This window comes from Sphaeramia orbicularis, chromosome 8, assembly GCF_902148855.1.
Source record: "Sphaeramia orbicularis chromosome 8, fSphaOr1.1, whole genome shotgun sequence".
In the NCBI taxonomy this organism is placed as follows: Eukaryota; Metazoa; Chordata; class Actinopteri; order Kurtiformes; family Apogonidae; genus Sphaeramia; species Sphaeramia orbicularis.
The window spans coordinates 12,239,818-12,255,577 of NC_043964.1; the positions used below are offsets into that span (position 1 = coordinate 12,239,818).

General features: G+C 40.6%; 1 protein-coding gene across 2 annotated transcripts; it reads left to right on the forward strand.

Annotated features, from left to right (window-relative positions):
• The first annotated feature begins 176 nt into the window (after positions 1 to 176).
• On the forward strand, positions 177 to 14,151 carry samd1a (sterile alpha motif domain containing 1a). Of its 2 annotated transcripts, XM_030142084.1 has the most exons (8): positions 177 to 235; positions 272 to 730; positions 5,663 to 6,023; positions 6,388 to 6,527; positions 6,669 to 6,729; positions 7,752 to 7,836; positions 8,048 to 8,162; positions 12,815 to 14,151. In XM_030142084.1, exons 2-8 carry the CDS (start codon positions 356 to 358, stop codon positions 12,959 to 12,961), a joined length of 1,284 nt encoding a protein of 427 aa, XP_029997944.1. In that variant the 5' UTR covers positions 177 to 235; positions 272 to 355; the 3' UTR covers positions 12,962 to 14,151. The 2 variants fall into 2 exon arrangements, with proteins under 2 accessions (XP_029997944.1, XP_029997945.1); XM_030142085.1 differs by lacking the exon at positions 177 to 235 and having other exon boundaries at positions 244 to 730.
• Positions 14,152 to 15,760: the final 1,609 nt, after the last annotated feature.

The following is a 15,760-nucleotide window of genomic DNA, read 5'->3' on the forward strand; positions in this document are numbered from 1 at the left end:
CCATGTCTTTTCTGCCTCTTTAAGTCAAACATGTCACCTTTCTAACCTATCACATGGGGCTGCGCGCGGGCTCGTCCCCGTGCAGGACTACCCATTCCACCTTAAAAACCCTCTCGAGTGAAACTTTTCCCTTTAACTCCGTCGGTCCACCTTAAGCGCACACGCAAACGCAGGCAGGCGAACGGCGGTGAGGTTTCCGCTTCTCAGTTGGGCTCGGACCGCGGCTCACGAAAAAAAAAAAAAAAAAAAGAAAAAAAGAAAAAAAAAAACCAACAGTGAGTGTTATGTACCAGGCTGACGCACAGAGGTAAAAGAAAAGAACCAGAAGAAAGCACCGGAACCGCCGAGCACGAGGATGTCTGAATCCAAGTACCGCGAGTGGATCCTGGACACTATCGACTCGCTGCGGTCGCGGAAAGCCCGACCGGATTTGGAGAGGATTTGCCGAATGGTCCGGAGACGACACGGGTCCGAGCCCGACCGAACCTGCGCGGAACTGGAGAAACTGATCCAAGAACAAACCGTGCTCAAAGTTAACTACAAGGGCTCTATTTCTTACCGGAACGCCGCCAAGGTTCAGCGGAGAAGCAGAAAAAAGGACGATGTAACGTTAGCGACGGCGTCAGCGGCGAGAAGGAGCGGGCTGGAAGAAGCTAGTCATTCCGACTTAAGCAACGGGGACAGCGCACTGGGTCCGGCTGACCAGGACCAGGACGAGGAGGACCTGGAGGTATGTGGAGGTTTGATGGAGGACGAGGAGGAGACATGTTTAAAACAGCTCGCGCTTTATTGTCACATCACGCGCATCACGCCACATACATTAACAGGTGGAGAAAACACCGAGGTACCGCTTTTGTGTGTTATGTTTGTTGTTTTTTGTGTGTACGGGGGGAGAAAAACGTTTTTTTGTGTGTGGGGAGTGGTGAAGGGGAGCGATTTGCAAGTGCACTCCAAACTGCCGCAGACGGGGAGCGGCGGTTGGACCTCGCTCGAGCGCTGCCGAGGTGGAGGAAAAAAAAAAAAAAAAAAAAACAGAAGGTGCGCGTGTGGCCAAGAGTACGGCACAGCGGGGTTTTTTTTTAGAGCCGCGCGGAAAGCACTTTTAAGCTGAAGATGCGAATGTTTTAACAAGAGTGCGAAAAAGTTGAAGCGTCCTGTCGGTTTGTAACAACCCTGGCCACCATTAGCAGCAGCAGAAAGCGCTTTTCGAGCCCCAAAACTCGGCTCGCGGTGATCGAAGGGGAGGGGAGAGGAGGGGAGGGGAGTTTCATCCAGCTCGCGCGTGTCGACTCAACCTAGACCGGAAGTGAAACGGAAGCCCTTTCATAATAATCCCCGTAAAGTGTGCTGTGAATGAATACTATGTATAGCATGTATTTTGTTTGTCTCATTTGTGTCAGATAGTTATTATTTGGTGAAGGAGTACGAATGTATAGTACTTATTTTGTTTGTTTATTTATTTTAATTACATTGGGCTGTTGTATATGTCCTGTTTGTGTGTGTGTGTGTGTGTGGGCGTGAATGGTGTAAGATTAATGTTAAAATTTAAAATTGTAATGTAACGTAGAGGAGACCCCAGGAAGAATAACAACTGAATCATCAGTTGCTAATGGGGATCTTAATAAATGAAATGAAATGAAATACTGCTTTTACATTTACATTTATGCATTTGGCAGATGCTTTTTTCCAAAGCGACTTACAGGGGAAAACCAATCAAATCAATCAATCAATCAATCGAATTTTGTTTATGTAGTGCCAGATCACAACAAAAGTTACCTCATGACACTTTATATACAGAGTTGGTCAAAACCAGTCTCTAAGCCACAGGTGTCAAACATGCGGCCCGGGGACCAAAACCCCTGGGATGAATTTGTGAAATGCAAAAATTACACTGAAGATATTAACAATCAAGGATGTTAGAATCATTTTAGGTCAATTCAATTTCAAGTGGGTCAGAGCTGGAAAATACTATCATAATAACCTATAAATAATGAGAACTACATTTTTTTCTCTCTTTGTTGTAGTGTAAAAAAAATAATAAAATTACACAAAAATGTTTACATTTACAGACTTGTGAATAACCTGAAATTTCTTAAGAGAAGTATGTGGAATTTTAACAATATTCTGCCTGTTACTAAATGTTTTGTGTATTTGTAGATTCACTGTGATCTGTAAGTTGTGATTCACATGTATAAATGATAAACTAAGACGTAATATTGTTAAAATTGCACAGATTTTTCTTAAGAATTTTCAGGTTCATATTTGTTCATGTTGTGTTCAAGTACGGTTCGTAGATGTAAACATTTAATTACGGAATTTGACTTTTTTTCACTCAAAAACAGAGAAAAAACCTTTGCAGTTGACATTATTTATTAGTTCTTATCCTATTATTTATATTATTTTACTGGTACGGCCCACTTTAGATTATATTAGGCTGTATGTGGCCCCTGAACTAAAATGAGTTCGACACCCCTGCTCTAAGCCAATTTACAGAAACCCAACAGAATCCTCCAGGAGCAAACACTTGTGACTGGTGACAGTGGCGAGGAAAAACTTCCATTTAACAGCAGAAACCTTGAGCAGACCCAGAATCCTGGAAGATGGCTGTCTGCCTTGACCAGTTGGGTTTAAAGAGAGAGAGTAAAGGAAGAGAAAAAGACAGCGATAGAGATAGAGACTGGGCGAGAAGGGGGGAAGTAGGGGGAGACACATGGATGCAGTTGAGGATAAGTGAGTGATGACAATGAAGGCAGGAGAGAGGCAGGACCACAGCAGCAGGACCAGAGATGATCCTGGAAAGACCTTATTAATATATTTAAGATGGAATGTCAGAAAGTGCTAGGACGGGAGGTGCTCTCGGAAGAGCTGGGTCTTCAGGAGCTTCTTGAAGATAGGCAGGGACACCTCTGTTCTGGAAGTGCTTGGTAGAATGTTCAGCCAATGTGGAACGACCCATGAAAAGAGCCTGGATTGTCTTGTACAAGATTTGGGGACCACCAGACAACATTCCCCAGACGAGCGGAGTGGTCGTGGGGCAACATAAGCTTTTATCAGTGCACCTTAGTAGGTAGGAGCAGACCCATTGAGAATTCTGTAGGCTAGGATTAATGCAGTGTTTTTCAACCTCGCCTGGAATTCAAATGGCGTTATTCAAAGAACTTATAAAAAATATATGTTAAGTTGACAGAGACAGTCCCAATCCATAAAAGACATGACAAACTCTGAAGCTGAAACTGAAGCACTGTAGTTCTGTTTATCTGTCAAATGTTCATTGTGGTCAGTTTCAGATGCTGCAGCTCTTTCATAATTCATAGTTTGAGTTCTTGTTTGTTCAGTATTAATTGTCAGCCTTGTAAATCCAAGCTGGACTGACTGTACATATCCTGACCGAGGAAAATAAAATTCTCTCTCTGTGCAGTAATCTACACCTGGCTTTACTGCCTCTGTCCATAATAATATACATTATGTAGACTAAATGTCGTCTAAAATGAACCTTTATTTGTAGCATAGTATAACAAAGTATTACATGATCAAAAACAAATTAATTTGAGCAAAAACATGTCTCTGTTTTGAATGTTTGGGGTCGCCAGAAATTTGTGATGTTAAAATGGGGTCATGAGCCAAAAAAGGTTGAAAAACAGTAGATTTCTGATTTGAATTTGATGCGGGCTGCTGTGGGTAAGCCTGTGTTTTATGTTGAAGATGCGGACCGGAAGTGAGTGTCTGCACGAGCGCTGACTGTTCATCGTGGGAGTGGGTAAAGGAAGAAAAAGTCTCAAACACCGCGGATGCACAGCCCCTGATGGGGACGCTGGGACATTGTTGGGGAGTTCATTGTTTTTGTGGTAAAAACGACAACAGCCATTCCCACACCGAACACGTACAGTCACGGAGCCGCCTCAAACGCACCGTCTGCTCCTGTCCAGACCCCCCCTCCTCCTCCCCTCTTCCGTAAAGACTTTAAAATATGCCCATCACTATCTTATCCCCCGTGTAAGCGCCTCCAAATCGGTCAATATCGGTGCCAAACAACTCCCAGTAGAGGTATAACGACTTCATGTCTGCAAACTGCGTCCGTTTTTCAAGCGATGGGTGATTGCCGACGCAGAGCATAAAGTCGAACCCCTAGTTCCATTATCGGACACGCCGCTGCTTAGCCCCGGTCACGTCTATCTAGCTGTTGTTTATGGCCTTTTGTCGTCCCGTACCCCCGGTGGCATCACTTCTCATGGTCTGTCAAGTGTTTGTTGACAGTTTTGCAAGGCCCGAACCATCGAATCGCAAAGTGATGAAACATTTAGGAGCCGGTAAACGCGGTCACAAGCGTCCGCAAACTGTTCGCCCCATGCAGCGCTAGCACGGCGGATGCGCCTGTCCGATTTGGGTTAAGCTGAGATCAAATTCACTGTTCTCTGAAAGGCGTATGTGTCATGGTAAAAAAAAAAAACGTTTTATTTTTTTTATTTTTTTTTGGGCCCGGACGCTCAAGTGGAGATCAAGGTTTACCTGAATCTCCGAGGGTCAAATGTAGACCGTGACGTGTCCGATAACGGGCGCATTACTCTGTATGTTCCGCACGGTTTTTTTTTTTACTGGAAATCGTTGACCCGGCGCAAAGTCAAAGTAAGACTGTTTATGGAGGCGACTGGTGAACTGGCGTGATCTGACCGTCGATTTAACTGCTAAAGCTCGGGGTTTTTTTAATCCCTGATGTGTGCGTGTGTGTTAGTGTGTGTCGCGCTCGGCCACGGGAAGCGCTCCGTAAAAAGAGCACAGACACAATGGCGAGGTCTTTACCGCGGCTCCCCAACTCCATGCGCACTTTGGAGGAAATTTGAGAAAAACACAAAACGCCTCCCATCGGCCCTTTTTTCTGTGCTCCCGTATGTTAGAATTATCAATCAAAGGCCTCTAAAGACGGGGACGCACCCTGCACATCGGCTGTTTGTCATGAACATCGTGTTGGATTTAGATCCTCGGGAGGGGGGGGGAGGGGGGCTCGGTGGATTTTGTCACCCGTGTCTCGGTTAAAGTTATGTGAAATGCAGTGCGATGGGGTGAATGCCATACAAGCGGCTCTTTCCACCGGAGCGGGGCGGGCTTAGTGCGCTCTTGTGCTCGACTGTGCTGGGTCTTGGACACGCAGTCGCACACAAGGTAATTTTTTTTTTTTTTTTTTTTTAATCTACTCAGAAGCCGTCGACACCACAACGAGCCCCCCAACAAATGAAATGAGTGCTTGTGTTAAAACTACTTACATGCATTTTATTGAAGCGGTGGAAAAGGTTTGAAGGGGAAAGGCTGCGGAGTGAATACTGCACCGCGGAAGCATTCAGAGGCAATAATTTACCACCACAGCGGTCAAATTGCGACATCTGTATGAGCGTGTTTTCATGTGACACACTCAGCCTGCAATTAGTACTGAGTCCTGACAGCTATTCCATGTCCCCTTGAAAGGTTTAAGTTGCTAAATAATGAACTTAATTATGGTTAGTGGCATTTTTCCACTAAATTAAGCATGTTTCTTGCCCACTCAAACCCCCATGTCCGTAAGGTTCCAAAAGGTTTGGATGATTTGACTTGATGTCTGTTTAATTCTACACCACCTCTGATGTGAATGCATCGCATATGTTTATTTTTTGCCCATGTTGCTGTTGTGCAGGCTGATGCCTCTATGGCTATGGACACAGACAGTAATGCAGATGAGGAGGGGGCTGATGAGAGTCGGGATGGGCAGGATGGAGCCTTTCCCAGCCGCACATATGAGGACGCACCGGTGCCCTGTCCCCCTGAGCAGGCTGTCTCTGCCCCCTGTTCCCCCTCTGGCACCCGGCCTGGACCCAGCCCCGGCTGCGGCCCTGTCCCTGGCTCGGTTCTGGACTGTGTGTCTTTCCAGAAGGCTGGTGAGAGGCCCAGCTCCTTGCCCCCTTCCAGCCCCAGGGCCCTCGCACACAATGACTGGGTTTATGATTCTGCTGTCTGTTCAGCAGAGCGCCAGCACCCAGGAATGCAGAAAGACAAAGGTATTCACACTGCTAGACACAGTTTAATATGCAGCCCTGATGGCATTATGGAGAGCTCCAGCATTATTTCACTGAACTGTGTACTTAGTTTTACACAGAATGCAAAATAGAAATTCATGCTAATTAATTTCTGGGTGACACAGCTCTGACTGTAAAAATCTCCCAGCTCATGCCATCTAGCCAAAAAATACCACAAAAGAAAACAATACATTTATTAAGCTTGTTGTCTTTGTACAACTTCAAGTTTAATTTAAAACACTCACTAAAGGAACTTACCCAAGGTCAGTTCAGATTATGTAGACTGTGCATATATATGAAATCATGGATCACAGAGTAACAGTAATGTTTCATTCTATATGTGCAGCTGTCACAAAGCCAGTAGTCCCCTCTGCCACTAGCAGCCCATGTGCTTTGAAGAGCAATGTGAAGAAAGAAGATGGAGTGAAGCCGGAGGATGGCGGACCGTCCTCTGACCAGCTGGTTCCAGACTACGCAGCCCGGCCGGTAATTAGCTTGTATTTCTACAGTGACAAACCGCAACACTACCTGTACTGTACATTATGACTCATTCTGCTTTGATCTCTCTTACTCCCACCTGACATTTAAATATTTTGTTTGTTTTGCTGTGTTTTGTTTGTCCAACAGGATGAGGCCAGGAATGGATCTGATGGAAGACCGCAGACCCTGTCCCTGCCTTCTGACAACGGTAAGTTAGTGTTTGTTTTTTAAAGCTGCTGTATAAGCCATCATTCAGTGACGGATCATAGGAGCACTCTGCCATTTTGAGAAATGCTTTATAATAAACCTTGTAAATGCTCAACTAATGACAGCTGTTTCAGAGACCACTTTGACTGCTATTTGGCCTTCCTACTTATTAGATGCCTTGAGGCTCGCTTGGGATTTTTTGAATGCTTCACAAGCCTGTCGTACGAGCCTGCTACCGCTACACAGGTGGTTCTCCTTTTGACGGTTGAACATTTTCTCTACAAACACTCTCTTCTTATTCCACTCTGCACTTCTAACTCAGTGTCTTGTGGGTGGGGATGTGTGGACTTGACACAGGTTTGGTTCATTTTTGAGCATGATACATCATGTTTTTTATGAAGGATAATCACCATGTGACCACATCACCAACATAACTGCAGGGCTTTTGCCAAAAGTGCTGCTTAGATGATATATATCCTTACCGCTGTCTCTTAATAAGCCACAAAAAGGTGTCTTGTTAATATTGCTAGCGTGCCGCACACACAAATTTCTCTCTTGAATGAAAACGGGTAAAGTTCCCGTCCTGCAGTGCACTGTCACAGAGATAAACGAGTGAATCCCCGTGCTGTTCATGTGAATTTCACTGAACCCAATTTGTTATGTATGCAGTTGGAAGCCAGAGTTTTTCTTCTCATGCTGGCTTTCACTGTGAGATCAGCAGTTGTATGTCTGTACTATGTATTTAACTCATGCTGTGCCTGAATATGGTTTTGTTAGGGGGAGCAGCACCTAAAATGGCAGCTTTTAATGCAAATATAATCAAAAAACTTACTGTTCTCAGAAACCTCAGTGGTGCGTGCAAATCCCATAAAAAAACATCATTGCATCTCGACTGTCTAATATTGCAACAGTAAAGATCAAGGGGAAGGAAAGAAGGAAGGAAGGGAGGAAGGAATCATTTCAGTGCTTTGTAGTGGCTGAATGTGCAGACCGTTAATGACAGTTAATTGTTTCTGCTCACAGGTACATCATTTAAGAAGAAGTTAGACATGTCCTCCTTCACAGCTGCTGAAGACACCCTTCTGAACGGCGGTAAAAACGATGACATGTGAGTATCCTGCTAAACAGGTCATTACATTCTCCTAGTTTGCCACCATAGCTGCATCTTTTCCCATTTTTCCTCTCCAATTTTTGTCTTAAATCTTAATTTTAAATCCTCTTCAGATTCCCTTCAGCATGAATGTTGCACACATATTTTAGATTCATAAAACAGTCAGTGATTCTGTAGTTGTTTTGAACTTGTTTTCATCTTTCACCAGCACTGTGAAGAAGGAGAAAATGAGCCAGAACTTATTGCAGTGGACAGTGGCAGATGTAGCCAGTTACTTCTCAGCTGCAGGCTTTCCAGAGCAGGCCATGGCATTTCGAACACAGGTTAGTGCACCGCCACGTACTGCCACCGGGAGGCACTACATGTACACCAAAAACCAAACCGGTAGCCAATTGATTGTGTGTATTTTCAGAGAAGAATTAACAAGTCATGAGTTGTAAAAATCAATCAGTGTGAGCAGTGTCAAATATTTACTTGAAACCTTATGGAAAAGGCTGCAGAAAAAGAAAAGAAAATCACTGAAGAAAATATTAAAAAGAAAAGTCTATTATGAAATACAAAGTGTTTTTTTAATGATCTGGGGGTTGCAGTAGTTGATTTCACATTTCATTTAGTGTATCCTTGAAGCCAGCATTGCATTAAAAAGCTGAACATCAAGGTTATAATACTTTAAATTCCACTTTGTTTTGACTTTATGTATTCAGTTTCAGTTTAGTGTTTAATGGTTTATAAAATGGAACCACTCCCCTGTTAAGAAAATGAAGAGGGAAAGTCTGAATGGATACAACATGCATGAAACTATGAGCAACTGTATTAGAATCAAGCCAATTTGCTAGCAGAATTTAGCTGTCTGATATAATGGTGTAAAAGATATAATGGCAAAAGGTGTAAATTTTAATGAGTGACTTAAATAATTACAGTCTTCGGTCCCAGGATCTGTTATTTCTACAAGTTCGAAAAGTCAGAACTGAACAGAGAAAGAAAGCTTTTAAATATTCTGCTCCTACTGTCTGGAACAACTTACAGAAAGAGATAAAACTGAAGGAACTGGTCTCTTTAAATATATTCAAAGTCATTTTAAATGAATGGGAAAAGGATAAATCTGGATGTAGATGTTTTTCTAATTGATTGAATCGGGTTCTGCTTTGAGATGCTTTTAAAGGATATTGTTGTTATATTTTTAGTACCTTTTAAAATAACGGAGGTGTTTTATATCTATGTTCTTATTTAGTGTTTTATGTGTGGTTTTAGTACTGACTTTTATTGTGTTTTATGTATATTTTTAGAGTGGATGTATGGCTGTGATTTTGATTTTATGTAACTTCTGCTGCTGCTGTCTTGGTCAGGACACTCTGGAAAAAGACATTTTTAATCTCAGTGAGCTTTTTCCCTGGTTAAATAAAGGTTATAATAATAATAAATGTGTTTCAAGCACTTAGTCAGCTGACTGCAACATAAATAGGTCATAATTAATTTACACTTTTCCTACTGTATCATGTACCATCAGACAATAATGTTAGCTAAGTGTTTAAATGCTAATGTTATCTTAATTGAGTTAATGGGCTGTAAAATGTATTGTGTTGTATTGTTCCAGTGAACTCATAATGATTTGTTTGATATTCTATATTTATATGACTTAGCACTGCAGTCTGACTTTATATTTTTGATAACAGCATTAGTGTGCTTTAGTTTGTTTCTAGGCTTACAGCTGTGCTCATAAGTTTACATACAGATGGTCTTGGATGTTCCAACATGGCAATGACCCAAAACACAAGGCCAAGTCGACCTATTATTGGCTACAGCCTAAAAAAGTTTGTTTGTTTATTTCGAATTAGCATTAAAACCACACAACTAAAGGATTATATACAAGAAAGTCCAACATTTGAAAAGGAGCAGGATGAAGTCTAATTCATAATCTCCCGCCCCCTTACCCCATCCTTCAGCCTACCCTAAATTCCTGTCAGATCCCATAAGTAACTCAAAAGTCCTACACATATCAGGCTAAATTCTGACTACGTACAAAACACAAAATTGCTGTACATATCAAGGATAGACTGTCCATTTTGCAGCAGCATTTCACATTGAAGTTAACTCTGTCCTTTTCGTAGCAACAAAAAGCAGAAAAGAGTGAAGTCTCCTGACCTCAGTATCATTGATCCACTTTGGGGAGGTCTCAAACATGCAGTTCATACAAGAAAACCCAAAATCTTAAAGGCACTGAAGGTGTTTTGCCAAGAAGAAGGGGCAGCTTTACCATCTGAGAAAATAAAGTGTCTCATCCACAACTACCACAAAAGACTTCAAGCTGTCATTGATGTTAAAGGAGCCAATACAGAGGATTAAGAACTAGGATATGTCAACTTCAGATGAGAGTCATTTGGATAGTTTCTGTTGTCAGTATGATTTAAAAAGAGCAAACACTAGCCACGAGTGAAAGAAAAGTTTTTGTGTTATCATTCATATTCTCTGGAAAATGGCCAAAGAATCACAAATTCTGCAAGGGCAGGGGTGTCAAACATGCAGGCCGGGGGCCAAATCCAGCCCACCAAAGGGTCTAGTCTGACCCGTGGGAGGAATTTGTGAAATGCAAAAATTACACTAACATATTAAGAATCATTTTATTTCAGGTTCCACATTCAGACCAATTCAGTCTCAAGTGGGTCAGACCTGTAAATACAATATAATAACCTATAAATAATGACAACTCCAATTTTTTCTCCTCATAAATGTAAACATTTTCATGTAATTTTACTGTATTTACACTAAAACAAACTATCATTTCTCAAAAAACATGAATAACCTGAAGAAATATGAACAACCTGAAATGTCTTAAGAAGTGCAATTTTACAACATCATGTCTCTTATTAAATCTTTTTGTATTTGTAGATCCACTCTGACCTGTAAGTTGTAATGCACATGTGTAAATGATAAACTGAAGCATAATATTGTTAAAATTGCGCCTATTTTGTTAAGAAATTTCAGTTTGTTTATGTTATTCACATCGTTTTAAAACACAGGTGTCAAACATGCGGCCTGGGGGCCAAATGTTCCAATCCGGCCCACAGGATGAATTTGCAAAGTGCAAGTTAGGGCATCAAACTCAAAAATAATGTCATAATAAACAATAAATAATGACAACACCATTTTTTTCTCTTTGATTTAGTGCAAAAAACCTTAAATTATGAAAATGTTTACATTAACAAACTATCCTTTAACAATAAAATGTGAATAACCTGAACAAATATGAAAAACCAGAGATGCCTAAAGAAAATTAAGTGCAATTTTAACAGTTTTCTGCCTGTAATTAAATGTTTTGTGCCTTTGTAGATCTGATCTGTAATACACATGTATAAATGAAAAGTCAAGACATAATATTGATAAAATTGTACTTATATTTCTCAACAAATTTCTTTTTTTTTTCAGGTTATTCACATCCTTTTTGTTTGGGTAGTTTGTAAATATTGGCATAATTGGATGTCATTTTTTTGCACTAAAACAATTTGGAGTTGTCATTATTTATTGGCTATCATGCTATTATGTTACTGGTCCGGCCCACTTCAGATTAAATTGGGCTGAATGTGGTCCCCGGAAGAAAATGAGTTTGACACCCCTGTTTTAAGGGATCATTTGTAGATGTAAACATTTTCGTAATGTAATTTTTTTTTTACCTTTTTCACTCTAAAATAAAGGGGAAAGTTTGGAGTTGACATTATTTATATATCATTATGTTAGTATTTTACTGGTCTGGCCCACTTGGGGTCAAACTTGGCTGAATGTGGCCCCTGAACTAAATGAGTTTGACACCCCTGTGCTAGGGTATGTAAACTTATGAACACACTCTTCATATAAAAAATAAACGGGAAAAGGAAGCAGGAATAAGAATTTCAGATGAGAAATGTGAAGAAATCTGTCAGTTTCAGTGGTCTTCTACAAATTTGTTAGAATGGAGGGCATTGTTGGAAAAATGTGGTTAGATTTTTTTAAGACACCCCATCAGGGTAAATACAGAGATGGTTCTTCTGAGTGTTGGAGGCAGTGTGGATCAAAGGAGGCCAGTCATTATCATGTGTTCTGGGACTGTCCCAAGATGCACCGATATTGGAGGGATATTCATGGGACTTTAATATCGGTCGTCAAGGTGCATGTTACCTATAACTTTGTAAATCTATATCTTGGTGATGTCTCAGTACTAGAACAGAGGGAGGATACAAAATTATTACAGGCGCTTTTAGCAGCCAGCAAGAAATCTATCACAAGAAGGTGGTTAAAGCCAACTCCACCAACATTAGAAGACTGGTACGAGACCGTCTTGCAAATTTTCAAAATGGAAAAATTGACTTACTCTATCAGAATCCAGAGGGATACATTTTACCGTATTTGGGACAAATGGATTAAGTTTGTATCCTTTAGCCGCCCAGAATTTCTATCACTCCTCTAAGAATTGCTTCTTTACAATCTCCCTGTCTTTATTCTTCGCAAATGTTTTACTTTTGCATAAACGTGTAATATTTAAAGAACCCAGAGGTGTTGAAAGCTGTGATTTTCTTTTTTTAAGTGAGAAATACCAAAACTGTAAGCACTCAGTTCATATATTTTTTTGTTTTTTTTGTTTGACACTGTCGTATGTATAAAATAAGAAAAACAAAAAGGACTCTAATAGATATCGTATGTATGAATGTTAATGCAAAGATATCTTGCTCCTTTTCCAATAAAAAAAAAACTTATGAGCACAACTGCATGTAGAAAATAAACAAAATACATTTTCCCTGTAATATTTGTTTACTTTAGCTTGGTACACACACAATACCTTTTCAGTGAACTAATGTTTTTTTTGTAAAGCGTGACTTTTATTTTAATTCCCCTATTTCCATCAGTTTTCATCTGTATTAATAACCTCTGTGAGCATTAAATACATCCCTTCATGAACTCATGTGTGACGGTCACTGAGCATCATATTTTTTTTTCTCCCATACAGGAAATTGACGGGAAGTCTCTTCTCCTGATGCAGCGCAGTGACGTATTGACAGGTTTGTCTATCCGCCTCGGGCCCGCTCTCAAAATCTACGAGCGCCACGTAAAGGTGCTGCAGAGAACCCACTTCCTGGAGTACGAGGACCTTTGAGGTGGCGGTGATTCCCCAGTGGAACTCACCTGACAGACAGATACAGACAGACAGACAGATGCTGCATGGACCCACCGTGTATGCAGCGCCCTCTCTGCCACCCACCCTCACACACAGCACACGTGGAAGGGTGAGTGGGGGGAGAGAGGCTGCAGTGGAAGGAGCTTTCACTGTGAGAATGACCATAAACTAAAAGACCGTCATCCTACCTCTCATTATGGCCTTTGGTATTCAAATGGTTTTCATTTCACCCACGTGGCTGCATCGTCAAAAGGAACAGACTGCTACAGCTGAGTACGTTTTATTCTGCAAGAGTAAAATGTGGACGATGCAGCCAGAAGGGGACTGAGTTTTGCACCGAGTGGACCACCTATGGGCTAGAATATACCCACAGAGACACTTAGTGACGTAGCCCGAGTGGCGGCACTGTTTCGGGTCCACAAGTTCAATGGTTGTGTTTGCCTGTTGCTATTTCTCATATTGTCCGTTCCGGTACCTTCTGTTAAAGCAGTTACGCAGATAAACAGAAAACACATCAGTCGTGCTTTCCCTTTTCTCATGTGATGAGTTGAATTAAATGTCATCAAAGTGCTGAGGAAGTGGACTGGACATATCTTCGTCAAAGCTCAGCACAGTCCGATCCCTGACTTACGCCAACAATAGCTGCTGATGTTTGGATTACGTCTGCGGTGTCGATGACGCTCAGATGGAACCAGTACAATATATACGACTACCTGCTGGTAAGGCAATACATACGTTTTCTTCTTCTGTCGTCTCTGAAAATGACAGCGGTCTTAAGAAAGTTATATTTAGGGGAAATAAGTGAGGATATACGTGACCGAGAAACACGTACTCTGATGGACTTGCTTTCATACATTAAGCAAAACTAAGTAATACTTCTGGAAATGTTATTGTAATATATTGTTTTGAAATGACACAGCTGCTCAGTGCCTGTTTACAAGAGCAGACATCTTGATCAAATGCAATACTCTTTCGTTATATCTTCCATTTATATTCTGTCAAGTGTCTTTTTGTGCTACAACCCAAGCCAGCCACTTGAAATGTGACATTCCATACGATGTAGTCTACATCTCCAGTGTACCCCCTCCTCCCCCCTTCCCCCCTCCCATTTTTATCTGTAACATGAACACCTCTTTCAGAGTCACAAATAAAGCTCATGTCTCTGTTCGGTCTTTACTGATATTTATTTTTTTTTTACACTTTGATTAAAAACAAGTTACTGAGGCCAAACCATCACTCTGAGAACTAAAGCCGGCGACACTGTAAACACATTCGACACTTTTCCAGTTCGTTTCAGCTCCTTCTTTAACCTGAAGATTTAACTCTAGATCCATACATCTGAGTTTGGTAAGTTTTCGTCTGTATTTTATTTTTGTAGCTGCACAAATTTGCAGACTAAAACAGACAAAACTACACAAGGATGAAAATGCACATAAATGTACAGTTTAATTGAAACTTACTGTTGCACTTTTTTTAAATATGTATGAAATGTTCCTGTTCGTTATGGAGAGACATTTGTTTCTTTATTCATTAATCAAACAATAGCTTTAAAACCAAAAAAGAGATTTGAGAGCAAAAGACAGTAAATCAGTGGTTCCCAACCTTTTAACGCCACAAATTTCTGGTGACCCCTGACTTTCAAAATGATTTTTTTTTGCTACAATTAATTTGTTTTTAGCTTACCGGCCGATAGGCCGTAAGATATTGTCGTCATGCGATGTCCGTCGTCGTCTGTCGTCCGTTACAAAACTTTCAATCGTCTTCTTCTCCGAAACTACAATTCCAATTGACTTCAAACTTGGTATACAGCTTCTTTATGATGATGTCAACAAAAATTAGTGAAATTATTTAGATCTGATTCTGGATTTGGTGTGACTTTGAAAAATTTCCCCTTTATAAGAGATAGGAAGTGGATCAATGCAATAACTCAGTAAATATTAATGATATCCAGTGTAAATTTCTACAGTCCAGCCCTGATGGGGAGATGACCAAAACATAATGTCCACATGCTGATCAGGATCTTCTTCTGGATCCGGGAAATTACGGAAAATTTAACATGGGCTCTTATGGGGAAAACATTTCAATCGTCTTTTTCTCCGAAATTCCCATTCTGATTGACTTCAAACTTGGTATACAGCTTCTGTATGATGATGTCAACACAAGGTTTTGAAATTATTTTGATCCAGATCTGATTCTGGATTTGGTGCGACTTTGAAAAATGTTCCCATTATAAGAGATAGGAAGTGGATTGAATCAGTAAGTATCAATATCAAGTTGGAATTGGAATTTTTTACAGATCTGATTGGAATATGACCAAAACATGGGCTATTTCTGTAATAGAATAAATACACAGAACTGGGTGATAATAAATGGCATCTGGATACATTTCCCAAAGCTTTTTATTTGGCCGGTAAGCTACAGGGCCGTCGGTCCTATTTTTTTTCTTATGGTGGATAAGTTTTTGGGCTGTTATCTTTTTTTGTCTTATAGTGTATAATTTTTTGGGCTGTTCTCTTTTTTTTCTTATAGTGTATAATTTTTTGGGCTGTTCTCTTTTTTTCTTATAGTGTATAATTTTTTGGGCTGTTCTCTTTTTTTCTTATAGTGTATAATTTTTTGGGCTGTTCTCTTTTTTTTTCTTATAGTGGATCATTTTTTGGTCTGTTCCCTTTTTTTTCTTACAGTGGATAATTTTTTGGACTGTTGTCTTTTTTTCTTATAGTGTATAATTTTTTGGGCTGTTCTTTTTTTTTCTTAAAGTGGATCATTTTTTGAGTT

Bases quoted from the DNA above. Each gene is read 5' to 3' on its own strand.
- samd1a (XM_030142084.1), top strand. From the start codon at position 356: ATGTCTGAATCCAAGTACCGCGAGTGGATCCTGGACACTATCGACTCG. The intron at 6,024-6,387 runs GTATTCACACTG...CTATATGTGCAG, and splicing joins AGGAATGCAGAAAGACAAAG to CTGTCACAAAGCCAGTAGTC. The intron at 6,730-7,751 runs GTAAGTTAGTGT...TTCTGCTCACAG, and splicing joins GTCCCTGCCTTCTGACAACG to GTACATCATTTAAGAAGAAG.